The sequence below is a fragment of the Rhinatrema bivittatum genome, chromosome 7, assembly GCF_901001135.1.
Source record: "Rhinatrema bivittatum chromosome 7, aRhiBiv1.1, whole genome shotgun sequence".
Taxonomy (NCBI): Eukaryota; Metazoa; Chordata; class Amphibia; order Gymnophiona; family Rhinatrematidae; genus Rhinatrema; species Rhinatrema bivittatum.
Genome location: NC_042621.1, coordinates 86,882,545 through 86,910,435, shown reverse-complemented (window position 1 = coordinate 86,910,435; position 27,891 = coordinate 86,882,545). Strand labels below are relative to the sequence as shown.

General features: G+C 43.8%; 1 protein-coding gene across 1 annotated transcript in view; it reads right to left on the bottom strand.

The window, feature by feature from the left end:
- Nucleotides 1–345: 345 nt before the first annotated feature.
- Nucleotides 346–27,891, bottom strand: part of RNF166 (ring finger protein 166) — a 30,388-nt gene continuing 2,842 nt past the window's right edge. Inside the window, exons 2-6 of the mRNA XM_029608632.1 lie at nucleotides 7,599–7,755; nucleotides 7,068–7,180; nucleotides 5,580–5,694; nucleotides 3,467–3,574; nucleotides 346–2,963 (exon numbers count right to left, since the gene is read on the bottom strand). Coding sequence (XP_029464492.1) covers nucleotides 2,898–2,963; nucleotides 3,467–3,574; nucleotides 5,580–5,694; nucleotides 7,068–7,180; nucleotides 7,599–7,755 — 559 coding nt within the window. The 3' untranslated portion in view covers nucleotides 346–2,897. The remainder of the gene's footprint in view (nucleotides 2,964–3,466; nucleotides 3,575–5,579; nucleotides 5,695–7,067; nucleotides 7,181–7,598; nucleotides 7,756–27,891) is intronic.

Below are 27,891 nucleotides of genomic sequence, written 5' to 3'. Positions count from 1 at the left end.
TGGATTGCACTGAAATGCAGAATGATAATTTGCAAAAACTATTGCATGAAGCAGTACCGCTGTAGAGATGGGACAGCTCTTTGAACAGTGAAGGTGCTGTGTAATGCATCCTTCACTGCCTTTACATCTGCTTGAATCCTGCAAAGCATGCAGAGACCCAACAGTGTAATTTCCTGGATCAGTGATCCACTGGTATAAGCAGTAGCTGCCCCCTTCCAGTTTCCATAGGGGAAGATTGATGGCTGAAATGTACAGCAAGCAGGGTTTCTCTCTTGCACTGGTTTGCAATCACTTATGAGTCTGCTGTGGTGCTTCCTGGATATTAATACAAACATAGCACCACACTATTTTTCATTTTTATTTTGAATTAAACAAAAAACAAAAAGATCCTACATGAGACTGACAGTGTCCTTTTAACAATCAGCACCAAAACTACAAATCTGTGCCTGAGTTTCTTCTGGACACTGGCAGAGCTGTGGTCTTCATTTGTGAGTGGTAGTTAAAGAGTTACCTCAAAGAAAAAGAGACACATCAAAACATTTACAGCAACAGTACTACCAACATTTTCATTAACATGTCGCCTGCAATTACAACCAGCAAATCTCAACAGACCCCTTTTTGGTTTCTGTTCTATCCCCTGAGGATAAATAATCCTTCCAAGCCTTGGAAAACTTCACTTAGGGCCTGGTTTACGAAGGCTTCTCTCTTATTCGGAGAGCGATTTACCTACCGGGATAAAAGGGCCGTCTTTAAGAGGGTTTAAAACATATGGGAGGGGGGAGAGGGATCAATAATACGTGCACTTTTACCCCTGGGAAAAGCAGGTGGGAGTAGAGGCAGGGTTAGGTTGAGGGAGGCAACAAGTGCAGGCAGTTTTGCATGTTCAAAACTCTGCGCCTTGTTTTCCTGGGGAAAACAGATCTGCAGGAAAAGCCGGGGCAGATTTCTGCGGGTCCTTTGCTGCCCCGGCAGTTTTCAAAGGGAACGTACATGAACACGGTCCCTTACTGGTCCAAAGACCTTGATGAATCAGCACCCTAGGAAGTTTGTATCTAAGTACAACTGGAGCATTTTTGTATTGTTTTGCCATGATAAATCTAAGCTAGCACCACTTTGATCAACCTAAAGTATGCATACAGCTGGAAGAAGAGAGACTTTTACAGCCTCACAGTGTAAACACAATAAAAAGACGACATGGTCTATACCCCCCCAAAAAAAGTGACACAGTTTGGTACAAAAGCAAAGAAGAATTATGTAAGAAGAGCAACAGAAGAAGAAACAGAGCCAGGTCATGGGAAGAAGAAGACAAGCTGTCATATTTCTTCTATATTTTGTACTCCTCCTGTCACCGGTTATCATTTGCTGAAAATTTCTCTTCACCCACAGCTACAGTCCTATTGGTGACATCACGCTGTGATGTTATAAATGAAAAGTCATCGATTCAAGTCAGGAGAAAGTCACAGGAGACAAAGGTACAAAACAAAAGAAGCCTCACATTAAGTAAAATAGATGTTAACTTGTATCTACATATTAAATAGTTCCAGTGGGCATTTAGCAAACCTTAGAAAATAATAAAATAGAATATTCCTAATGATATTTCCAGTGCTGAAGTTGTACAAACACTACCAGGAAAAAAAACAGAGGATCTCCGTAACACATATATTGTACCATCCCCTTATGCTGAACTCCCAACATGCTGTAAAAAATATATATATCTTGCATGTTTCATAAAAATTTTCTTATTACTAGTCAAACACAGGTATTGCAATATGAAGGATTACTTTTCTTTACTCCATAAAATATGAAAAAGTATCACGCTAGGTAATTTAAAAAATGCCAACACGTCTATCACAAAAGCTAGTACAAAATGAGGCAAGGTGGAAGCTTTACTGAATATGCTAAGGGTTGGTCCTTGCTGTTCCTCACTTCTGCCGGACAGTGCATCCACCCCCTTAGGATATGAGAACATTTCAGAACAAGCAAGAACTAGCTATACTTACTTTCATTAACCTTTAACTAATGTCCCATGAGCTAATGGGGAAGGACTAGTCCTGAATGGGTGCAGGCCTCTCCTGCTGACTGTAACTCAGAAGTCTTCTCAAAACACGAGTTATTCCTGATCAAATACACCTTCTTAGCCAATCTCTCCCATTCCTAAACAGCTGTGGTCGGGGTTCTCAAATTTTCCAACGGCTCTCAGCATCTAAAGGTGCATACAATTCGTGAATACTCCAGGACTAGGGAGAAACTCCTTCTGCTGAGGCAAATGACAGATTACATGACCCTCAATAGCCTTGGAGAATAAATAGTTCCTGTACCATGCGCGTGCACAAGGCATTTCCACCATCTTATCTACCTCTCTGGATACCTACCTGCTCTGTACTTAAAGAGGGCCAGGAATAGTATTTTAAATAAATATTGAAATGAGGCTGAGAATCACTTCACAATGATCTCTACAAATTAAACTCCAGCATTTTAAATACAATCCATCATTTATCACATATTCTCTTTTAATGTACCACTTCACTTCCTTACACAAGTACACTTTGAAGATGTGATGTACCCAAAACTTCTCTGAATAATAAATAGAAGCAGTCCTAATTCTACAGGTCTAGGAGATGTCCAATCCACAAGCAACCAAATATTCTTATGTGGTAAAGAAATACGATTTAAGCTCTTTCTGCCCTGTGGATGCTAATGCTGCTAAAGCAGTACAACAGGCTTACCCTATCATTGTGCATTTCATAAAGATTCCACCTGATTACAAAAGCTGCGAGTAAAGAAAGGTAAGTGACTGCTAAGCTCTAGGCAATGCTGAGGAATGAACGAGCTTTCGGCCTTCCTGTCCAATGAGGAGGGCCTCAGTCTGGGTCCAGATTACTGCTGAACAGTGCCCTTCAGTTCTCAGAAAGGGAGAGGGCCAAAGCTGCCTGCAGTGCTGCTTCCTCATCAATACTATAGTCCTGCAAAAAAGGAGAACCACAATTACAAGAAAGGAAGGAAGGAAAAAAATCTGACTTGTCCATTGATTTTCTAGCGCTTTTCAATTTTGTTGAGAATGGCTCCACTTTTATCAGGAGGAGCCATTTTCAATAGTGAAGGGGCCACACCCAGCCACCATCTCCCCCCACTCCCCAACTTTGGATCCAGTTGGTGAATATTTGCAGAACTTCCTGTGCAACCGAATGCCCCAATCACTTTTTTTGCATGAGCTGATCAGCACTAAATATAGGCAAGACAGAACCCTTCCACGAAATGTGTGTGTTATCAGGACTCTTCCATTGAATGTAATCCCTCTACTTCAGAGTGAAAGATTCTACCCTCCAACAGTTCAGAATAGTCTGTTCTGTGTGTATTTTATTATTCTACAGTAAAATAAAAGAGCAGGGAGAAAAATGGACATCTTCTGACCTCCCTCGTCTCAATGGAAAAATAATTCTGATTTTAGGTGAGCAAGGAGACATACCACAAATGTATCATAGGAGAACTTATGCCGGTGTATAAGATGCTGTAGGAAGTTGGCACTCTTGTAGCTTGGGTCACCCCATGGCATTGCTGAACAGATGGGACACACCTTAAACATACAAAAAAACAAAGAGGAGAATGAGCTACTTGTTACCAAGAATGTTTTAGGAGTTCAAAGCAAGCTCTCCAGTGCCACCAGTCTCTTGCTTAATCACAGTTTTAATTCTGTTTTAAGTAGTTAGGGGGTACTGCATTAACCTGCCCAAGCAGTCACACAAAAACATTCACTGAAGCATTCTTTAGCCTAACAAAGATATCAAATGCAACCAACTATTTTGTTAAGTATAAACTTCCGCTGATTCTATTTAAACAGTTCAAAACTCTTGGTTTTAGCTGTCTGTGCATATCTCCTACATTGAGAAATAGATGCCCCACAAAGCCAAAATGACTAAGCACATCAGCTGATTTCTCAGATGTCGGTTTCTCCCTAAGCAGAGGATTTCTGCAAACAGTGCGGAACTCAACTTATGCTTATATCGGACAATAAAAATGGCAGGAGCATGGCAGCATATTACTGGTTGATCCAGCGCATGAGCAGATTTAAATCCACTGTTTGTGGTCTTTCTTCAGATGCTGTACAAGAAAAAAAAAGCATCACATTGATTCCTCCTGATGCAGACAGAAACTTTGAAATTCAGACCCATGTTAGAGTGCAGATTTTGAAATTAAGATGAGTGCACTGGATATCATGTTAGTTTTGCAATTTTAAAAATTCCTTATTTTAATAGAGGACCTGTGATTATACATTTGGAAAAGGTAAGTATGAAGGCCCTTATTATGAAAGGGTGCTATAATTATTTGTACAGAATCAATTCCAACTCATATGAAAAATGTCCAATGAATTAATCTAGAAGATTTATGATTTTTTGAGAGGTAACAAACCTCTAACTTTATAAAAGACACTAAATAAGCAATGACTTTCTGAAAATATTTTTAGAAGGAGGAAGTGTAATGTTTCATAAATTTACAATGCATTACTGGCTTGCAATGTTTCCATTTTAATCACAAACTTTCCACCACCAACCTTGAAAATCTTTTTTATGTGAATGAAAAGTGCGCAGTGAATTTTAAAATTATTAACAATAATGTGTTAGAGTGTGAGATGAACTCATTTAAGATCAAAATATAATATTCTACTTGATGTCCGTTCTGCCAGCGTAATACCGAATTATAAACTATAACATTTAAAGTCCACCCAACAAGGCCTTGTTTCTGACCATGATAGGTCTTTTTCAGGGGATGTACGCTATATTAGTAAATAGTCGGAATTACTTATCTTTAGCTGAGTCTTCTACTGCTGGCGTCTTTTTAAACCGTCATTACACTATGGTTTCCCAAACTTGCAGCGTTGTATGAAGCTGCTGGTAGGCGGCTTTCTGGACTATTGTTGACTTCTTTGAAGATTTTTTTTCAATACTCTAAATTGCAGGAACTTAAATGAGTTCATCTCACTAACACATTATTGTTAATAATTTTAAAATTCACTGCGCACTTTTCATTCACATAAAAAAGATTTTCAAGGTTGGTGGTGGAAAGTTTGTGATTAAAATGGAAACATTGCAAGCCAGTAATGCATTGTAAATTTATGAAACATTCCACTTCCTCCTTCTAAAAATTTTTTCAGCAAAATCATTGCTTATTTAGTGTCTTTTATAAAGTTAGAGGTTTGTTACCTCTCAAAAAATCATAAATCTTCTAGAGTAATTCATTGGACATTTTTCATATGAGTTGGAATTGATTCTGGAGAAGAAGTGTCCATTAATTAAAAAAATTCTTTGGTGCATAGGATAATTATTTGTACGGCATCAAAAAGGTTTTTGCGAAATCTTTCCATATTAATCAATACCCTCTAACAAGGCACTTGGAGGAGCGGGGTTAAGATTTAAACTGCTTGTTCTGAGGAATGAGCAAGCACACAATGAAACTGAGCAACATGCTCATACCTGGGAGGGAAAATATCAATGAGGCCAGACTCAAGTGCCTGTTTAGATGGCAGCCTCTCGCACTAAGGTCCCACGGGCTCCAAAGGATCTCTCTTCCCCAGGGCAACTTACTACTTTGTTGGGGTCGCTGCGGTGATTTTCCATACAGTGCTTCACCAGCTCCTGCTGGTCAAGATTTCGGGCTCCACAGTAAGGGCAAATAAATGTCGACCGATTTGGGATATTGCTAAAAGGAGAAAGAAAAAAAGGTTTATCTGCACTTTACAGAACTGTAAAAAAAAAAAAAAAAAAAGCACCGCACCTGATTCTCTTGGATCAGCGAAGTCTTGTGTGACTAAAAAATGCTTTCTTTAAGTCTTTACCTTAAAACAATCCCTCAGCTTTGTGGCTTAACTGTTGCAGAGGTTATCGCTTGTAAAGAGCTCTACCATACAATTTATCTGAAAGTCATCATGTAAAAATCAAACGCTTATTTTAATATTTTACATGTTAGTGCTTAGTTAGTTGGATGACTCTGTGGCAATGCTGCCATGCAGACAGTCAAACCTCGAAAAGTTTGCTCTGCTTTCATTTCAAGTTAAACTACGAGTGCAGCTGTTCTGGTCTGGTTCCAGTTCAGGCCAATGAGTGTTCAGTAACCGGTTCAGCACACATGAATCAAGTGATTCAATTCCTGTTCATATGAGAACATTTAAATAAATGGAACATTATTATAATGATTATTTGCCAAGTGGGGCGCAGCAAGCAACAAGGTCTGAATCTGTTACAATCAGTGTCAGCCATAAGTAGTCTGAAGCACGAAACAAAAAAATAACTAAGGACTTACTAATACATATGAAATGCTTATTTTAATGGTACTTTCGAAGCCAAAATGCAAATCTCCCAGATATTGGTTTGCTAGGTAGATCCATTCTGGTTCTGGAACCACCTCATTGTTTTTAGTCAAACCCATAATCTGAACCATTAACCTGGCTTCTTTTTCGCAGGTCTGTTCCAGTTCTGCCTCAACCGAGACACTGAAATAAGGACTCATGGAAAAAATAAAGGTTTGGTCCGGTCTGACTCCCTGCTCATGCAGGGACATTTGGGTTTGAATCCAAAGCCTAACTTCTGCTTCTTGGACGGACCATGGCTGGGGTCAAAGCCCCCCAGGAAGGACAGTCCCAGTCACTGGTCAACAGCGACATCTGCTGACAGATTGTGGGCTCTGCAGGCAGAGGTCGTCTGTGTCCCCTGGCTAAGGGGAACTGCAAAATCCCAGAGAGCTGGAAGCCCAAAGGAGCAGGAGGAAATAAAAGCCTGAAAACAGATTCCAGGTGCTTTACCCGAGTGTCATTCTGTAGCCTGCAAACGGCAGCGCCTTGACACTGTAAAGCAGGAATAGAGAAATCACAGCTCACAGCAGCATTTGGAGTTATACTGGGAAGTCCCCAGACTTTCTCTTCTGCCAAACTTGTGACAAGTGTTATAGACAAATGTCAACAGAGGATTGGCCCTCACCTTCAGATACACGACAATGGGACCTTTTATCACAAAGCAGTACAGGAAAGGTGAGAAAGCCACACTCCAACTAAATAGCCCAAGCCTGCACTGGAGTACCTGGGAATTGGTTGGGAAGTCGGAACAACAGGAACAAATTTTGGGCAGTTGGCCATCTGTTCTTGAACCTTGGCACAGGAGGAGATGTGAGATCTCATTTTTGTTAGTGTGACCTACAATAAAAAGAGAACAAAGAATACAAGAAAGCTTTGCAGGGGTGCAATAAAGCATTGGCTCCTGTCCTGGGGGGGGACCCCTAGCCAGTCAGGTTTGCTCTGCAATGAATATGCATGAGAGAGATTTGCATGCAATCCCTGACTGCTCGGGGTCCTGCAGAACAGGTCTGGAGATCACTGCCACAGATTATCACAGCGGTAGCATATAAAAGACACCAACGTGCATGGATGAGGCACTGAGATGAGGATATACGGCAGCCACGCTCCACATGAATCAGCAAAGGTTTGGGAGCCAAGAGCTGCAGCAAGAGGGACTACAATATAAAAAAAAGCCAAGTTGTACTCATTAGACAAAAGGCTAGCATACGTTAGCGATGTAAGAACAATTGGGGACTGAAATATTTAGAGGTGTTACCCTTTTACTGCAGCCTCTGCAGGGAGCTTTATACGATGAAAGCTGCTTTTCTACACTGGAGGCCTTTTCCACTTTCTTTGGGTCGAAAGGCATGCGGCACAGAGGGCAGAGTGGGGATGGTACTTGGAGACATGGCTGCAAACACTCGCCACAAAATCTGTAAGAGGAAAAAAGCAGGACAGGTTTCCTTTAACTGAGTGAGGTCCATGGGGAATCCTTCTTTCCATAGCTCGGAAACGTCTGCAAATAGACTAACAGTAAATATGGAGTGAGCAGTCATAACAATACAGCTCTTCCTCTCTGTGCTACTCAGAAGAACATGCCACAAACCCGAACAGACGAACAACTGCAAGGCCCTTTATGAGAAAGACACATGCTGTACGTACTGCTTAATAAGAGTCATTTTCACACAACCTGCAGGGGCCCAAGTCCGTGGGTACTTGCGGGCAAGCATAGAACTAGTGCCAACATATGCACAAAGTGACAGCTGTTTGGGAGCAGGTGTAACTCTGTGTGTGTGTGTGTGTGTGTGTATTTACATGCTTGCTTTCAAAACGTGGCCCTGCCTCAGCTCTGCCCCTTTGCAGAGCTCGGAGAAGTACACACAAAATTGCCTCTGCATGTCCTCTGACGTGGTAACCTTTTTAAAAGGTCATTTATGCCCCTTTTCTGATCACCTCCACCGTATCTAACATACACCATGCAAGTAGCAGTAACCACTCGGAATTTGCTAACCATGTTCCTACTCCTGAGGATCACAGAATCTGATGGCAGATAAAAACTGCAAGGCCCATCCAATCTGCCCAATTTGCTTCCTGTTGCAATACCACAGATCCCAGTTGAATGTATATTTCTCTTCGTTTCTTGTAATTGGAGATCCTCTGTACTTATCTTAGGTTTTCTGGAATCCCGTTTCTGTTTTTGCCTCTACCGGGAGGCTCTCCCTTGCATCTATTTCCCCCCTTCTTTATGTTACTCCTGAATGTACCCCTATAAGCCTTATGCATGACCTCTTTTTCTGGAATTTCAGTAGCCCTGAGCCCAAAAGGAGACTCTGCAGCCTGGAACTGCCCCCCTACCACACAAAAGAGGAAAAACTGGAGATGGTGGGCAGAGTTGGCGAGTATGAAGCGTGAGATAAGCTGAAGGGGATGGAGAGGGGCTGGAGAAAGAAGAAGGCCCGGATTTGGTAATAGGCAACGACGCTTGCACAGTCCTGAGGGGAGAGCCCACTGGCTGCCCAATCAAGGAAGAACAAAAAAAATGGCTCCGCTGTTGAGTCTTGGTGAAGTGGAGGCACTGCAAGCTCTGGAAGGAGAAGGAGGGAGCTGCCAGAACCCTGTGATAGGTATCAGCATGTCACAGCTTAGCCATGCGTCTTTTTGAGTGGGCCAGGGAGAGAAGCTGCTTCCGGTATGGCGGGCTTGGGCAGGGAGTCACTTCGTGGCAGAATTGGACACGGGAGCAGCCACTGAAAGATCTCAGCCCGGGAGGCGGTCCTGCTGCTGCTGCTGCTGGCTCCCTAACCGGGCAGAGGGATCACCAGCCAGGGGGAAAAGAAGTGCTGAGGTGGGGGGAGGAGAATGGGCAAAGAGGCCACAGTGAATGAGGAGGTGGAGGGGAGAGAAAAAGGAGATGGGGAAGGAAGCAAAATGGGTAAAAAAAAGTTAAAAAAAAAAAAACACCCTGAGAAAATAAAAAAGAAGAGCAAACTAAGAATAATTAGTGAAAACAGTAAAAAGGCCAAAATAAAGGTGGGCAGGGGAGAGCGGAGTCTTTCTCAGCTCGTGTTTTGAAACCTTTTCTAGCCCTTAGCACTGTGCCATGTGGCCTCTGCTCTGTGTCTGTCTTTGGTTTTCTGTCCGTCTGTGGCTCTCTGTGTCTAGGTTTTTGGTATCTTTGACTCTCCGATTCTGTCTGGGTGTCTGTTTTGCTCTCTGTTGGCCTCAGCGGGTGTCTGTCTGGGTACATATGTGCGTGCATGTGGGAGAAATTATTCCTTCAGCAATCTGAAAACACACAGGCCGATACAGTAAGGAGCGGTAGGAAGAGCTGCGTTAGTGCCGGGCGCACCCGCGTTTGCCGCACGCACAGTCCGGCTCACCTACCGCTCGATACTGTATTAAAATCGCATGCAAATGCAAGCCGCGTCCAAGAAGCGTCTGTGAAGCGTTAGGCCCACGCAACCCATTTTACTGTATAGGCGCTTTATACAGCGCCTATACAGTATCCTGGGTGCGCTGGTACCTGTCATTTCAAATGTCAGGTACCAGGAAGTGGATCCCAACTTTAACCAAAGAAAACCTAAAAACCTAAAATCCCCTCCTCCCGAAGCGACTCGACATGTAAAATATGTGAATAAGTGTAACCAACTTACTTTTTGTTTCTTTTTCAGCCTTCTCTGCCGTCCTTCCAGAGGGGGCAGCCGGCGGCGAAAGCGGCTTCCAGCGGCCCCCGCCGGCGAAGACGGACGAACGCACGCCCGTAGTGCACGGGCACTCAAGCCAATGAAAGCACATGGACGGGCGTGCGTGACGTACGCTGTGACGTCACACACACGCGTTCATGTGCTTTCATTGGCTTGAGCGCCCATCAATTTGGGCGCTCAAGCCAGCGAAGCGCATGACGTCATGGCGTGACGAAGCGTACGCCATGACATCATGCGCTTCGCTGGCTTGAGCACCCAAATTGACGGGCGCTCAAGCCAATGAAAGCACATGAACGCGCGTGCGTGACGTCTCGACGTACGTCACGCACGCCCGTCCATGTGCTTTCATTGGCTTGAGCGCCCGTGCACTACGGGCATGCGTTTGTCCATCTTCGCCGGCGGGGGCCACCGGAAGCCACTTTCGCCGCCGGCTGCCCCCTCCGGAGGACGGCAGAGAAGGCTGAAAGGGCTGAAAAAGAAACAAAAGTAAGTTGGTTACACTTATTCACATATTTTACATGTCGAGTCGCTTCGGGAGGAGGGGGTTTTAGGTTTTACATATTTTTAATGTCCAGTCGCTTCGGGAGGAGGGGATTTTAGGTTTTCTTTTGGGGGAAAGTTTGCCGTCTACCCTTACCCCTGCCTCTAACGCAGGGGTAGGGGTAGGCTGTAAATTAGCAGGTTAAATGCGCGGCTTAACTGCAGGTTAAAAAGGCGATAGTCGGGGCGCGCGTTTCTGAATGGGGGGGAATAGCTAATCCCATCGTTTACATCTCATATACATGCTGCGGGCGGAAGGGGTTACCGGTTGATTTAAAGAGGCGGTAAGGATGGGTTAAAGGGGATAGTGAATCGCGGGTTGGACTAACGCGGCCAAATTGTGAGTAGAAGGCGGGTTAGAAGCAGGGTAACCGCGGCCGCACTTTACTGTATTGACCTGAAAGTGGGGGCTGTGAGCACTGGTGTGCAGTGGGCCTGCCTGGGGAAAGCCCTTCACATATTTATAGGTCTATGTGTGTGCGTGTGTTTACAGATAGACAGAGAGATACTAATACATCTTGGTGGGGGGGGGGGGGGCGCTAACCAACTGCAAGAATGGAAGGGGGCACCATGGCTCAAAACGTTTATTCACCCCTGGCATAAAGAGCGAAAATAAAGCAAAAGAATGAACAAAAAACACAAAAGAAAAAGCTATCAAAAAACCAGTTAAGGAAATGTTTTCTTCCCCGGATCCTAAATAGTTTGGATGGTGCCCAACTTTTCCAAATGTCTTTCCATCCCTATGGGAGAGACACTTTCTAAGACAAGGTTGGTTTGGTGTCCCAAAAGTTTCTATATGATCTGTAAACCTTTAATAACAGCAAGCAGCCTCAGTTCCAGAAAAGCATTACCTGGAGCACTCTCTTCCCATAACCCTCCACCCACCTGTACCCCTATCAGATGGGCTGCTCCATCCCCCTTCCTCCCCCTGCGTTCCTTCTCTATTGGATTCCTCCGCTGTTAGCCACTGCCCGAGGAGGAGATGCAAGGAATAAGGTCATCATTCTCCTTTTCCACCACCACAGCACAGGCAGTACAACAGGAAGGGAGCGAAGGCTAAGCTCTTCCCCACTATGAGGGACACCTTCTCAGGGAGGGTGGAGGATCCCTGCAAAGCCCCTCCAGAAGAGGGGGTGAAGATGAAAACAGTAAACAAACTCAAAAAAGCATGGGATAAACATTGTGGATGCCTAAAGGCTGGAGTTGGAAATTAAGAAAAGGGTGCATGGGGGTAACCAGCATGGAGTGGAAGCTACTATTCCTAACAGAAAGCATGGGGATTACTACCCTTGACCATAAAAACATAAGAACATAAGATTTGCCATACTGGGACAGACCAAGCCTCCATCAAGCCCAGTATCCTGTTTCCAACAGTGGCCAATCCAAGTCACAAGTATCTGGTAAGTACCCAAACATTAGACAGATCACGAGCTACTGTTACTTATTAATTACCATCATAGCAGTTTATGGATTTATCCTCTAGGAACTTATCCAAACCTTTTTTAAACCCAGTTACACTAACTGCTGTAACCACATCCTCTGGCAATGAATTCCAGAGCTTAACTATGCCCTGAGTGAAAAAGAATTTTCTTCGATTTCTTTTAAATGTGCTACATGCTAACATCATGGAGTGCCCCCTGGTCCTTCTATTATCTGAGAGAGTAAATAACCGATTTATATTAATTTGTTCAAGTCCTTTCATTATTTTGTAGACTTCTATCATATCCCCCCTTCAGTCATCTCTTCTCCAAACTGAACAGCCCTAACTTCTTTAGCCTTTCCTCACAGGGCAGCCATTCCATGCCCCTTATCATTTTGGTCGCCTTTCTCTGCACTTTCTCCAGTGCAGCTATATCTTTTTTAGATGCGGTGACCAGAATTGTACACAGTATTCAAGATGCGGTCTCACCATGGGGCGATACAGAGGCTTTTTGACATCCTCTGTTTTATTTTCGATTCCCTTCCTAATAATTCCTAACATTCTGTTTGCTTTTTTGACTGCCAGAACACACTGAGCCACGATCTCTTTCCTGGGTGATAAAGCCTAAGATAGAACCTAACATTGTGCAACTGTAGCAAGGGTTATTTTTCCCTATATGTAACACCTTGCACTTGTCCACGTTAAATTTCATCTACCATTTGGAAGCCCAATCTTCCAGCCTCGCAAGGTCCGCCTGCAATCCATCACAATCTGCTTGAGATTTAACTACTCTGCATAACTTTGTGCCATCCGCAAATCTGATCACCTCACTCGTCGTACCAATCAGCTTTCATGATTTTGACTTAATTGCAAAATCGCTCTCCACTTCAATGTCAGAAGGTGGGGATGGGGATTGGATTCAGATGTCAGCCAAGGCTGGGCCCTGACTTTTATAGTCCGGGGTACTGATACGCAGATATCAGGGATAAGGCATAGGACTGCTTCTACAGCCAAGCCCAAAAGCAAAGCACATTCAAGCAGCAGCATTTTATGAATATATCAAGAAGCTGCTCATCCCGTAAAAATGTTGCTAGCAGTGATTCTGTTATGGGTTTGACAGTTGCTTGGGTTTGATTGTAAATATTACTACCCTTAACATAAGGCTTGGGGGTAACCTGCATGAAGCGACAGTTGCTGGGCAGACTGGATGGACCATTTGGTCTTTTTTCTGCTGTCATTACTGTTACTATGTTCTACCACCATTCTCCCTTGCCCCCAGTTACCCAGCCCTGCCACTGCTGCACGCAATGAATATGGATGGAAAACTCCTAACATGGGTAGCCAGGACCAACTCGTCTCTCTCTGCACCCACCCTCTCACAAGCAACAACAAATAAACACTCGAACAGTAAATGGGAACAAACAGGCCGCAGCTTTTATTTGTACAACAAATCAGGTGCCCGAGCTTAGGTAACTTGTATGGATCTTCTTCTGCACCCGCCGTTGAACCAGGGATACATACTCAACCCACGACGCCTGCCTCTGTCCAGCAAGGAGTCGTGACCATGAACTCCGCTCCCGCCGCTTTCAGCAAGGAGCTTCCCGCCAGACAACTGCACCCAATTGTCCTGCCATAATCCGACCTGGCACCTGTCGGGTCATCGCACCGTTTCTTCTCAACTCAGGCAACCGGCACAGGCACAGGATGGACTCATCCTGTGACCCCCAAAGATGCGGCCTCATCCATTATGTAACAGAGCTTCCAAGGCCTCCTGAAATGTATTTAGGAACAAATCTAGTCCTATAAAGCAGTGGTTCTCAACCTTTTTTCTGTCTGGACACACCTGACAGACAGATGGTTCTCACATGCATGACACACTGACCCATGATTGTCACGGGGCTAGATGTAAAAGTACAGTTTGCATCCACGGGAACACCCCTGACCCACAATTATGGATGTAAAGCAGAATTATGACATTCCCTGTACAACTGACCCTACAAAAAAGATATTCTGGTTCTGGTGTCATCTCAGTAACAGCAACACAAACTCCAACTACCAGGCTCAATAGCCCTACTTATGAAAAGACAGCAGTTTAGCACTAATGATTGTCCTCTTGAGAAAATACAACAAATAAGACTGATACAGTAAAATACCTCACCTTGGTCACATACACAGAACCGACCTAACATACTCCCAGGATCTTCAATAATGCAGATAAACTAATCTGCACACAGTTACACTTGTATTATGGAATGCACTCAAACAGTAACAACCCTACCTATGAAAAGGAAACACTACAAATATTAAATCAGCCCTAAACACCAATACACCTCCTATTAGGAAAACAGAACTAGCAAGCAGCTATAGATCCACACACAGAAATAATTGTATAAATATACTAATAAGCAGAACAAATGTTTCACAACAACTAAGAACAGAATAATAACAATTAAAAACTCATAAAAATTATTTAAAATTCTCCATACACCAATAAAATATTTCAAAACAGCAGACATATCACATAATATTCAGTAATTAAAATGGCAGTCAATCAAGAAAAATAAAATAAAAAAGCCACCTTTACTTAGTCCCTCCAGCAGCTCTCCTACTCCTGTCCTCTTCCATGCAGGCCAGTAGCACACACCAGAAGCAGCAGTAGTGGCTGAAGCTCTGTACTCATGATCCTCTTCCTTAGGGCACATGACCAGTCTCTCTGTCTCTCACACACACACACATACCAGTCACACCCCCAATACCAGTTTCTGTCTTTCACACACCAATCATCTCCTGATCAGTCTCTCTCTTACACACACACCAGGCACCTTCCCGAACAGTCTCTCTTCTCTCATGCGCACACACTCACAGGCTTCCCACTCTCATGTTCTATCTTACATATACAGGCTTCTCACTCCCATGCTGTGTCTCACACACACCCAGGTTTCTTACTCCTATGCTATCTCTCTCCACTTGCACAGGCTTCTCATTCTCATAATCACTTTCTTTCTCTCTCACACACACATATACCAGTTTCTGACCAGTCTTTCTCTTACATACACACACCAGTCACCTTCCCGAACAGTCTCTCTCTCTCATGCACACACACAGGCTTCCCACTCCCATGTTCTATCTTACATATACAGGCTTCTCACTCCCATGCTGTGTCTCACACACCCACACACCCAGGTTTCTCACTCCTATGCTAGCTCTCGCCACATGCACAGGCTTCTCATTCCCATAATCACTTTCTCACACACACACACACACACACACTCCAGTCATCTCCCTGACCAGTCACTTCCATTGTATTTCCTATGTACACACATCACCTCTCTGACCAGTTTCTCTCAATCACACACATGATCTCTCTCATGATCTCAATCAAATGCTCTCACTTACACACAGGCTCTCAGTCACAGTTACACATGCACACTCTCAATCACACAGACATTCTCTCATTTACAGACAGGCTGGCTGTCTCTCTCTCTCATTTCTTGCCCCCCCCCCCCCCCCCGAGCACAAATGGTAGTGCAGCAGCCTCCTCCTCTAGCCCCGCAGGCCAAGAAAGAAGAATCCCATCAGCCACAGGAGGTTAATTCTGCTGTCTCCTGTGCCGATTTCTGGCTGCTTCTGATTTTGCTCCGGGCCCACGCTACTGCTCAGGGCCGATGCTACCGCCGCTACTTTTTCATGCAGCATGGCTCTTTCTTCTTCCTGCGCATCCCACTGCACATCACTTCCTGTTCCGGGCCAGGGTGGGGGCAGCTGCGAGAAGAAGAAAAGGCCCAGCCACAGTTGCCAGCCTCCACTGACACTGCTGCCGTTCCATCCGGGCTTGAACGTGCTGATAGCCCGGGCAGCAACGGCAGCAGTGGAAGAATGTCTGCCTCTCAATCGGTGAAGGAAGAAGGGGGAAGAGCAGCAGGAGACCGGTAGCACGCGACACACCTGCCGCTGCCTGGCGACACACCAGTTGAGAAGTGCTGCTATAAAGGATAAATGCACTCCGTCCGGTCTGAAGAGACCTTGTTCGCAGTCCCATGACCACTCGTGTCGAATGTGACATCCTCCAAACACTGGTAGCCAAGAGCCAATTTGTCGGTTTGCTTTAGCACGGCAACGTTGCCAGATTCTCCTATCCATTTGAGCAGCAGGACTGGGAATGATGTCGGACCAGCATATTATAGCAGTAGGTAACATACTGTAACAGTAATCAAGTCCTTATGGACCATACTAACAAACTTGCGTCCGGCCATCGTACCCCAATCATTTCCTCCCAGATGAATAATTAGAATGTGTGGCTGCCTGAAGTGCGTGGTGCTGTGCTGTAGGCAGGGGATTAAATCATCCCAACGCATCCCAGCCAACCAACAGTCAAGTTGTGTTGCAAGAGGTGCAAGTTGGCTCCGTATGGACGCTCCTGGGCGGGTTTGAATGCCCATGCAATGTAGGAGTGTCCCACAATCCAGACTTGTTTCCCTCGTCCAGTAGGACCTGTAAAGAGAGTAGCATTAGTATATATCTTGATTATTGATGATACGGGCGTATGTAAACCTTGAAGACACCCGACTTTCACCGCCCTATCTGCTGTATCACTCCGCCAGGCAATCCCGTTCGAGCGGCAGAGGTGGCAGCGCCAATGCGGAAGGAATGGGTTCCAAAGTGGGACGGATTCAGCCCGAGGGAACTAAACCTGAACGTAACACTGACTCAAATTGGAATTTGGTTAACGGGTAGCTATCCGAGTGAATAAAAACTCTGGACCCCTCAGAGGGACGCAACACTTTAAAAGCTATGTAATTTGCCACAGGGCATGTTCTGTAGCCTGGGATGGCTCGTAGTACTAAAGTTGCTCCTTTTCCCGTCTGATTCGTTTTAGATTGCGGTATAAATAAGATGATGGAATCTGCGGCCAAGGTGACATGCTGTGTGAGTAACCCCGAAGATTCCCAAACTTTGGTGGCCTTAGCTACCAACTCACTAACCCTTAGTGCCCCGAAAATGCGAAAACAAAAGCTACACAAAATAAGCGGCATTCATATTCTGAACTGCAGATACTCTGTAACGCCTCCCATAATCTCTGCAGAACATCATGGGTAATTGGGTTTCTACTGTCTGTAGTTCGGACTCTTTCCTTGGCCTGCCTAGCAATAAACGGTGCATCAAAAACTGTCGCATGGGAAGCCCCAGCCAAATGAAAAACCCGTCAGCTATCTAGAAACGGCCTCTTTTGAGCGCCCTTCAGTTTTGGCCGCCTCAATGTATTGCAACATGACCCAGTCGGAAACTGGTCCCCCGCGCCAGCCGCATTTCGAAAGAAAAAACACCACCTTCTCAGCCCCTTTCACATAAGCAGACCACGTGGAAGGGGCTAGTGACTCTCTGAGCAGCTTCCAGGCTTCTGGGTACCAAATTACCAAAGGGAAGCAGGCACTGAAGCTCCTGTTGGATCCGCCTCCGGTGCTAGCTTCTGGAACAGGTCCCACTTTGAATGAGAAAGAGAATCGGGCAGCATATTAGAAGAGCCCGGGACATGGCGCGCCCACGCTATCACATTCAATTCCATGCAGCACAGAATAAACTCGCGCAGCAGTTCTGATACTAACAAGTTCTTTGCTGCTCCCCTGTTTATGACTTCGACTACTCCTATGTTATCGCACCAGAAGATTACTTTCTTATTTTGAATCCTTTCCCCCTTAGTGTTACTGCTACTACAATAGGGAACAATTTGAGGAATGTAATGTTCTTGGTGTCGCCAAACTGTTTCCATTCCTCCGGCCACTGGGCGGCACACATGCCCCCTGACAGTATGCACCGAATCCCGTAGAGCCCGCCACGTCGGTAAATAGTTCTAATTTGCCATTTGAGACTGTTCCTGTCTGCCACATCAATGTGCCATTAAAATTGGACAGCAACCTATTCCAAATGAGCAAATCGTCGTGTATTCCTTGCGTTATTCTTATATGATGGAATCTCTTTTTGATGCCGGACATTGCGAATGATAATTGACGCAAAAAGGCTCTTCCCATTGGTATAACTCTGCATGCGAAGTTCAGGCTACCCACTAATGATTGGACTTGTTGTAACGTCAATTTTTTTGCGCTGTGTGACTAAGCAACCAATCTTTTGAGTTCGTCGACTCTCTCTTTTGGTAATCTCAATATCATGTCTACTGTATCCAATTCAATGCCTAAGAAAACTAGGCGTGTAGTGGGTCTGACCGTTTTTTCTTTGGTGATGGGAATGCCGAAATTGCCCGCGACGCGGTAGAAACAATTTAGCATATCTGTGCAGTCATTAGAATCTGGGCTTCCAACGAAAAGGAAATCATCTAAATAGTGAACTAAATTAGCCGACCTAGTCTCCTGCTCAATGACCCAGTGTACGAAGGAGCTAAAAGCTTCGAAATAGGCGCAAGCAATCAAGCAGCCCATCGGTAGGCATTTGTCTACAAAATAACTGCCCTGAAAGCAAAAACCCAATAAGGGAAAGCTCTCTGGGTGGATTGGCAGAAGACAGAATGTCGATTCAATGTCGACTTTGGCCATCAAGGCCCCGGGGCCACATAGCTGCACTAGGCGCACGGCAGAGCTAAATGAGGTGTATCTCACTGCACAGAGCTCGCGAGATATGAAGTCGTTAACTGTGCTGCCCTCTGGGAATGACAAATTGTGAATGAGTCTAAATTTTTCTGTCTCTTTTTTAGGAATCACCGCGAGGGGGGATAAGACTAAATCAGGGAAAGGTGGCTCTTTGAACGGTCCCGCAATGTGACCTAGGCCGATTTCTGTCATTAATTTATCTTTAACTACCTTGGCCCTGCTGCGCACTGAGGTACAGTTGCCCCCTCCCCCGACTACTGAAGGACCTTTAAATGGGATAACAAATCCTTCTGAAAATCCTCGCAGTAACAATAATGATGTCTCTGGGTTAGGGTAACTGAGTAACCAAGGCTTCAATGTTTCTACTTTTACTGGTGTAGGTGCTATGCCGAGAAATTCATTTCTGGGCTCTTTTTAGCGTTCCCTCCTGTGCTAATTACATTACTTGGATTCCCTTCTCCCACGTGTTTCCCGCATTTCGACACAGGGTGGCCTGCTCCAAGTTGAAGCAGCTGTGTCGAAATTTACATTTGGGAAAATTACATGCTGAGCGGTTGAACCGCCAGCAAACGTCCGATGTGCCAGCTTCCCCCCCCCCCCCCCCGATCCTGTGCCTGCACCTGCGCGAATGGAACGCCTGCTGTGTCCTAAGTTCAATCCCATTGAGTTAGTAGCCACGGATGAAGGTTTCTTTGCATTCATCTGTATAAGCCACAAACTGACATCCCGCGTACTCCATGATATCAATTTATTCTCTTCCATACAGTCTCTAAAGCACTCGTCATAATTTAACCAAGACCAGTCTTCGTAGTCCTTGCTGGCTGCCAGTACTGTGTCAGCATATGGTAGCATAGGGCCGTACTGGGAACTATTGTGATGATCTATCACGCTTGCGAGTCTCAGGAATGCGCGGATCCAATTTAGTATGTTCCTGGCCACCTTTTTTTCCATACCCGGGAAGCGCTCTACTCTTCTCTTCTTTGATTCTTTTCTTCTGCCTCTCCTGCCTTCTAGCAAACTAAAGATGTCGATATATTTTTTGTGCCAGATTTTCTTGCGCACAGCTCTGGGAATCTCCTCCCAAAGTTCAGCAAAGGTCGTTAACGCATGCGCACCTCTATCCAATCTCGTCTTCTTTTCCCGCCGTAGTAGTACAAGTTGATCCTGAGGAGCTCAAGGAAGAGGTGAAGGAGGATGACGAAGAGTCAGAAGAGCTAGATCTATAATGCTTGTGCTTAGATGTATCCTGCCTCCTAGTTTTTCCGTCTTCCTGTGATATGTTTGCTATAGCGGCCTGTTCTGATCTGTTTGCCCAACCCTCTGGCTCTGCATTATCAAATGGCGCAACGTCGGTATTAACATTACTATCCCCAAACTCTATTCCCCTCTCACCTGAATTTGCTGCTTTGCTGTTCTTGTCGCTGTGCGGTCGGGCTGGAGATGCGGCCATCCTCTCTGTGGCCGTATTCTGGTTACTGCACCATTCTTCTGAGGCAAGGTCGAAGTGAAGGAGCGAAAGGGCAGGGCTGCCCATGCTCCGGGGTAGTCAAAGGAGAAATTTTCTCCTATTGGCTGCCCCGTCCCCCGGGGGAACCAATGGGTTCCCAGCCCGTCCCGTCCCGGAAGTGAGCTAATGGCTCGGGGCAGGCCAGCCAATCAGCCAGCGTGTCATCGCCGCGTCACTACCGCGCGGCAACTCTTCCCCCCTTCGCCCCTCCGGTGCCGGCACGACTCGTGCTGTACACCTACATTACTCCGGGCACCCCGATACTTTATCGGGGTGCCCTTCTCTTACACCTAGCAAGTCCGAATCCTAGCTAGTGTGAGTGTCATGGCAGAAAAAGTGGTGCCAGCCTGATATGAGATAAAAGCAGAGGAGATGGAGCTGTGCTCGGGCTGAGATAAGAGCTAGAAGAGGAGCCAGAATTTCTTCTGGCCCCATAAGTGAGAAAAAAACTGCTATGTGGCCCGTGCAATGTGGTTATATAATATGACATATAACATAACATTCCTGAATTTAAAAGGTCTCATGTATTAGCATAAAATAGCATGTATTAATGTCAGAACAGCTCAGCTACACAGTTACAGAAATGAAAGGATGTGGAAGAAACTACTTTTACAAGGAGAAAGAATATGCTATCAAAAGACCATTTCCTCATGAGAGATTCTAGTTACAGGGATGGCAATAATAATATCGCTCCTGGGGCTTGCAAGTCCCACAAGGACAACTGCAAGCTCATTTTCAAAAGGGAAACTCCTCAGAGATCTCTTTTGAAAATGAAGGCTGGTGTACAAAATGCTGGTTTAAAGTGCCTGTGAGCTTTGCACCTGCAATGAAGCAGGACCAAAGAATGTGCTGTAAAATACACACAGAGATTTCAATATGCAATCTCCACTTTGTCTTTGTCCCAGCCCCTTTTCTGTGTAGGTAAAAATACATGGTCCACACTGAGGGAAGGGGGTGGTGGGGGTCAAATAATCAAAATGCTTTCTCCTTATCAGCCACCACCAACCTGCTAGCATCAATTCTGTTAGTTTCTGGCTTACTATCCTTTACAAGTTCTGGGTTTTTTGTATCCATTAATTTAAACGTTAAAATGCGCTCCCACCAGACCTTCGACTCGAACCCAATCTACCAGCGTTTAAAAAAAGGTTAAAAACCTGGCTTTTCAGGCAAGCGTTCCAATTCCCAGAGTGTAACTAGGCACCTCCTCCTGACTCTCAAATCCAACCACTGCAGGGTGTCACTAACACATTGACACTTAATTTCATACCCGCACTTACTTATTCTCATGTCTATTTAACAGTCGTTATTCACCTTTATATAGCCGCTTTTTGCAGACCATATTCGATACTAAAATTCCTTGTAAAAAGATGAACTCACACATACTATTCATTACACGGTTAAAGTTTTGTTAATTGTTAAATTTGTTAAATATAATTATTATTACTTTCAATGTTCATTGTAATAAGGTTAAATAGTTGTAATAAGGTTCAATGGCTGATTGTTATTGTTCAATGTTCCATGTAAAAAAAAAAAACCCCGGTCTAACCTCCCAGACCAGGGCAACCTTTTCGTTACTTGTAAACCGGATTGATTTGTATTGTATACAGGAATTCCGGTATATAAAAATTAAAAATAAATAAATAAATAAATAAATGTGCAGTCTGGACTGATCTGGGTACATATAGAGAAACTGTAGAATTATTTTTAATTCTGTGACACCGTCTGAACTATTAAGTAAGCCAGGCAGAAAGCTTGGGAGAGTCAAGAATGGAAATGCATTTAGAAATCTTAAGCATCAGTCAAAAAGTTTTAGAAGCCAGGAAATATGTTGTAAAGGATAGTTATTTAATATTTCATAAAACAAGGAGACACCCTATGAAACTAACAACCATCAGATTTAAAACAAATTATACAAAGTACTTTTTACTCAGCAGACAATCATTCTGTGGAATCTGTTGCCAGAGAATGTGCTCAAGGTGACTAGCATAGCGGGGTTTAAAAGAGGTTTGGACAAGTTCATGAAGGAAAAACTCCTTTAACATAATTAACAAGGTAGACTAAAGAGGTATTACTATCTCTGAAAATAGGTCTACTTCATGGGATCTTGCACCCAACTGGCCACTGTCAGAGACTGCTGGGCTTGATGGACTTTGGTCTGACACCACATGGCACTTCTTATCTTCATATACAAGTATGAAACAGAGAAACATTGGATGTGACAGCAAATATGGCCCTAACACCTATCTGCTCTGTCCGATTTGCAGTGCTAGAGATTCCAGCTGATCTCTGTAAACTCTCTGGAAGCAATACATTCTTTATGTTTTTGGAACAGTACAAATATTCTGGAATCAGAATTATATATTGCATTATATAGTAATTTCACTTCAGTTATGTTACTGATCCCTTGTCTCCCTCCTCATTTTCCAAAAATTAGGAGGATTGCCTATTATATGTATAATTCAAGATGTGTAAGTTGTAATTAGTATTTTTTGAGAGAACCTCTTATTTCTGTCACAAGTATATATTTGTGTTTGTTATGTAAAATTATATAAAAATAAAATTAAAAAAAAAATAGAAATTGACAAAAACAGAAAAAAAAACCAAGTAAAAAAAAAAATCCATAAATGGTAAGAAAAATAAAAAAAAGGCAAAAAAAGACAAAACAAAAGAGTAAAAAAAGCAACAAAAAGTTCAAACACTGAGAAAACAAAAAAAAAAAATACAAGGAAAACCGAGAAAGAACAAAAGGAGTGCCATGTTGAGTCAGAACAATGGTCTCATTGAGATCAGCAGATACTAGTCTAGGTCATTTGGAAGTACCCAGTACATCCATTCTCTGTTGCTCACTCCTAGAAATAAGAGGTGGGAACCTGTAAGTCCCCCTGGCTAATAACTGTTAACAAACCTATCCTCCAGAAACTTTTGCTTTCTCCTAAAAATCTTTTACTGGCCCTATAATTTAAGAGACCATCTTTTGCCAACCAGACAAGACAGCTATTGTGGTCAGGATTTGAAAAGCCCACTTGTCTCCTTGCCTGGGGCAAGTGATTTTTTTTCTGTGGGCAAGGCGTCATCTTCTTCAGCCTAATCAGGGCCTGGTAAGAGCAGGTCAGGTCTTTGACCCCAATTGGGGCTCCAAAGGACATCAAGAGGACTGCACTGGTGGGGTGGGAGGGAGAAGGAATGAGAGGGCTGGTTAGAGAGCCGGAGAAAGATAGAGCTGAGGATAGAAGAGTGTGCTAGGAAATAAAGGAGTGTGAAGGGGTAGAAACTAGAAAAGGAGAAAGAAGACTACACTTGGGTGAGGAGAAGAGTGGAGGAGAGATAGAGAACTGCATGGGGGTAAGATGAAAAATGGCACACTCACCAGGGACGAAACGTATTCTGAGAAAACAAATGAATGGGAACGGGGAGCTATGGCAGTAGTGGGAGTACATGGTAAATGCATTTCATATTTGGTAAGAAAGTCCTAGATACATTTTTCACACCTTGGTTATGCTCAGTTACTTTCACAGTAGCCAACATTATGAAAAAAACACCACGATAGAAACACAGAAACATAAAATGACGGCAGAAAAGGACCAAAAGTCCATCCAGTCTGCCCAGCAAGCTTATGGTAGTTTCTACACTTAGTTTCCCAGACTGTCAAAGTCAGGGCCCTTGTTGGTTTCTGTTTAAATCCAATTCCCTGTTACCTCCTGCCGTTGAAGTTTAGATCAATGTGGGAGTTGCATCAAGAGTTTCAGGATTATTGGTTAAGGGTAGTAACAGCTGCATCAGCAAGTTACCCCATGCTTATTTGTTTTCCCTGACCTCAAAATTCAATGTCCTTGTTGTTTGCTGTCTGAATCTAATTCCCTTTTTCCTATTTTCACCCTGCTGTTGAAGCAGAGAGCACTGATGGAGTAGCATCAACAGTTTGAAGGCTTATTGGTTAAGGTCAGTAACCACTGCACCAGCAAGTTACCCCCATGCACCCTTTTCTTCATTCCCATCCTCAAGCCTTTAGGGATCCACATTGTTTATCCCATGCCCCTTTGAATTCCTTCACTGTTTTTGTCTTCACCACCTCCTGCGGAAGGGCATTCCAGGCATCCACCACCCTCCCCATGAAGAAATATTTCCTGATGTTGGTTCTGAGTCATCCTCCCTGGAATTTAATTTTGTGACCCCTAGTTCTACTGATTCATGAAATGAAACTCCAGGGAACATGACTCAGTTATAGTCACAGGAAATCCCATTAATACTTGATGTTTTTAATCACAGAAATTAATTTCAGAATGAACCACTTGTTCTTATTTACTTGATTTTCATTGGTAGAAACGTATTGGACCATTCTTAGTAAGAATACAGCTTTTGGTATATAAACATCTTTAATTTTTCATTAAACCTTGGGGGAAAACATTAGGATGCTAAGAACATGCCATACTGGGTCAGACCAAGGGTTCATCAAGCCCAGCATCCTGTTTCCAACAGTGGTCAAGCCAGGCCATAAGAACCTGGCAAGTACCCAAAAACTAAGTCTATTCCATGTTACTGTTGCTAGCAATAGCAGTGGCTATTTTCTAAGTCAACTTAATTAATAGCAGGTAATGGACTTCTCCTCCAAGAACTTATCCAATCCCTTTTTAAACACAACTATACTAACTGCACTAACCACATCCTCTGGCAAGAAATTCCAGAGCTTAATTGTGCGTTGAGTGAAAAAGAACTTTCTCAGATTATTTTTAAATGTGCCCCATGCTAACTTCATGGAGTGCCCCCTAGTCCTTCAATTATCCAAAAGAGCAAATAATCGATTCACATTTACCCGTTCTAGACCTCTCATGATTTTAAACACCTCTATCATATCCCCCCTCAGCCGTCTCTTCTCCAAGCTGAACAGTCCTAACCTCTTTAGTCTTTCCTCATAGGGGAGCTGTTCCGTCCCCTTTATCATTTTGGTCGCCCTTCTCTGTACCTTCTCCATCACAACTATATCTTTTTTGAGATGCGGCGACCAGAATTGTACACAGTATTCAAGGTGTGGTCTCACCATGCAGCGATACAGAGGCATTATGACATTTTCCATTTCATTCACCATTCCCTTTCTAATAATTCCCAACATTCTGTTTGCTTTTTTTGACTGCCGCAGCACACTGAACCGACGATTTCAATGTATTATCCACTATGATGCCTAGATCTCTTTCTTGGGTGGTAGCTCCTAATATGGAACCTAACATTGTGTAACTATAGCATGGGTTATTTTTCCTTATATGCATCACCTTTCACTTATCCACATTAAATTTCATCTGTCATTTGGATGCCCAATTTTCCAATCTCACAAGGTCGTCCTGCAGTTTATCACAATCCGCTTGTGATTTAACTACTCTGAATAATTTTGTATCATCTCAAATTCGATTCCCTCACTCGTCGTATTCCTTTCCAGATCATTTATAAATATATTGAAAAGCCAGGGTCCCAGTACAGATCCCTGAGGCACTCCACTGCCCACTCCCTTCCACTGAGAAAATTGTCCATTTAATCCTACTCTCTGTTTCCTGTTTAGCCAGTTTGTAATCCATGAAAGGACATTGTCACCTATCCCATGACTTTTTACTTTTCCTAAAAGCCTCTCATGAGGAACTTTGTCAAATGCCTTCTGAAAATCCAAATACACTACTTCTAGAAGCAGATTTGTGAGGCAAAACTTGCCCTGGGTAAAGCCATGCTGACTTTGTTCCATTAAACCATGTCTTTCTATATGTTCTGTGATTTTGATATTTAGAACACTTTCCACTATTTTTCCTGGCACTGAAGTCAGACTAACTGGTCTGTAGTTTCCCTGATCGCCCCAGCAGCCCTTTTTAAATATTGGGGTTACATTAGCCACCCTCCAGTCTTCAGGTACAATGGATAATTTTAATGATAGGTTACAAATTTTTACTAATAGATCTGAAATTTAATTTTTGAGTTCCTTCAGAACCCTGGGGTGTATACCATCCGGTCCAGGTGATTTACTACTCTTCAGTTTATCAATCAGGCCTACCACATCTTCTAGGTTCACTGTGATTTGATTCAGTTCATCTGAATCGTTACCCATGAAAACTTTCTCCGGAACGAGTATCTCCCCAACATCCTCTTCAGTGTGCTGCGGCAGTCAAAAAAGCAAACAGAATGTTGGGAATTATTAGAAAAGGAATGATGAATAAAACGGAAAATGTCATAATGCCTCTGTATCGCTCCATGGTGAGACCGCACCTTGAATACTGTGTACAATTCTGGTCGCCGCATCTCAAAAAAGATATAATTGCGATGGAGAAGGTACAGAGAAGGGCTACCAAAATGATAAGGGGAATGGAACAACTCCCCTATGAGGAAAGACTAAAGAGGTTAGGACTTTTCAGCTTGGAGAAGAGACGACTGAGGGGGGATATGATAGAGGTGTTTAAAATCATGAGAGGTCTAGAACGGGTAGATGTGAATCGGTTATTTACTCTTTCAGATAGTAGAAAGACTAGGGGGCACTCCATGAAGTTAGCATGGGGCACATTTAAAACTAATCGGAGAAAGTTCTTTTTTACTCAACGCACAATTAAACTCTGGAATTTGTTGCCAGAGGATGTGGTTAGTGCAGTTAGTATAGCTGTGTTTAAAAAAGGATTGGATAAGTTCTTGGAGGAGAAGTCCATTACCTGCTATTAAGTTCACTTAGAGAATAGCCACTGCCATTAGCAATGGTTACATGGAATAGACTTAGTTTTTTGGGTACTTGCCAGGTTCTTATGGCCTGGATTGGCCACTGTTGGAAACAGGATGCTGGGCTTGATGGACCCTTGGTCTGACCCAGTATGGCATTTTCTTATGTTCTTATGTTCAGTAAACACCGAAGCAAAGAAATCATTTAATCTTTCCGCAATGGCCTTATCTTCTCTAAGTGCCCCTTTAACCGCTCGATCATATAATGGTCCAACTGACTCCCTCGCAGGCTTTCTGCTTCGAATATATTTTAAAATGTTTTTACTGTGAGTTTTTGCCTCTACGGCCAACTTCTTTTCAAACTCTCTCTTAGCCTATCTTATCAATGTTTTACATTTAACTTGCCAACACTTATGCTTTATCCTATTTTCTTCTGTTGGATCCTTCTTCCAATTTTTGAAAGAAGATCTTTTGGCTAAAATAACCTCTTTCATCTCACCTTTTAACCATGCAGGTAATCGTTTTGCCTAATACTTTACAATAAAAGACATTGGGAAAATGGCATACAGAGCAAATGGATAAAGGAAGGGCAGATGAAGGACTGGGATTCACAAAGGACCTTTCGTGTTAAATCCCATTTAAGAAAATTTATAACCATCTGCAAATCCTCACATAATGGGCCAATACCTCTTATTCTGTTTATGCTTTGCATAAAGGGCATTTTTTTTAAAAGGTGTTAATTTTTAATTAATGCCTAATAAACTGTTTTCACAGTTCAATGGATATTTGTTGAAAATGATGCGAGTTTTGGTTCTAGTCACATTAGTAGAGAAGGACTGACAAGAACCAGAACATATAGGGGCAGATTTTCAAAGGGTTAAGCGCGTAACCCCGAGAAAGTGCCCTTGTGCGTCACCGAGCCTATAGGCTCGGTGACGCACGCAAGCCCCAGGACACATGTATGTCTCCAGCTTTGAAAAAGGGGTGGGAAGGGGGCGGGGTGTTGGTCTGGGGGCGGGGGCGGGGCCGTGCAGGGGAATCACGCGCCCCGGCAGCTGGCTGGTGTGCGCAAATTACGCCTGCCAGAGGCAGGTGTAAAAAGGACAACAAAGGTAGAGGGG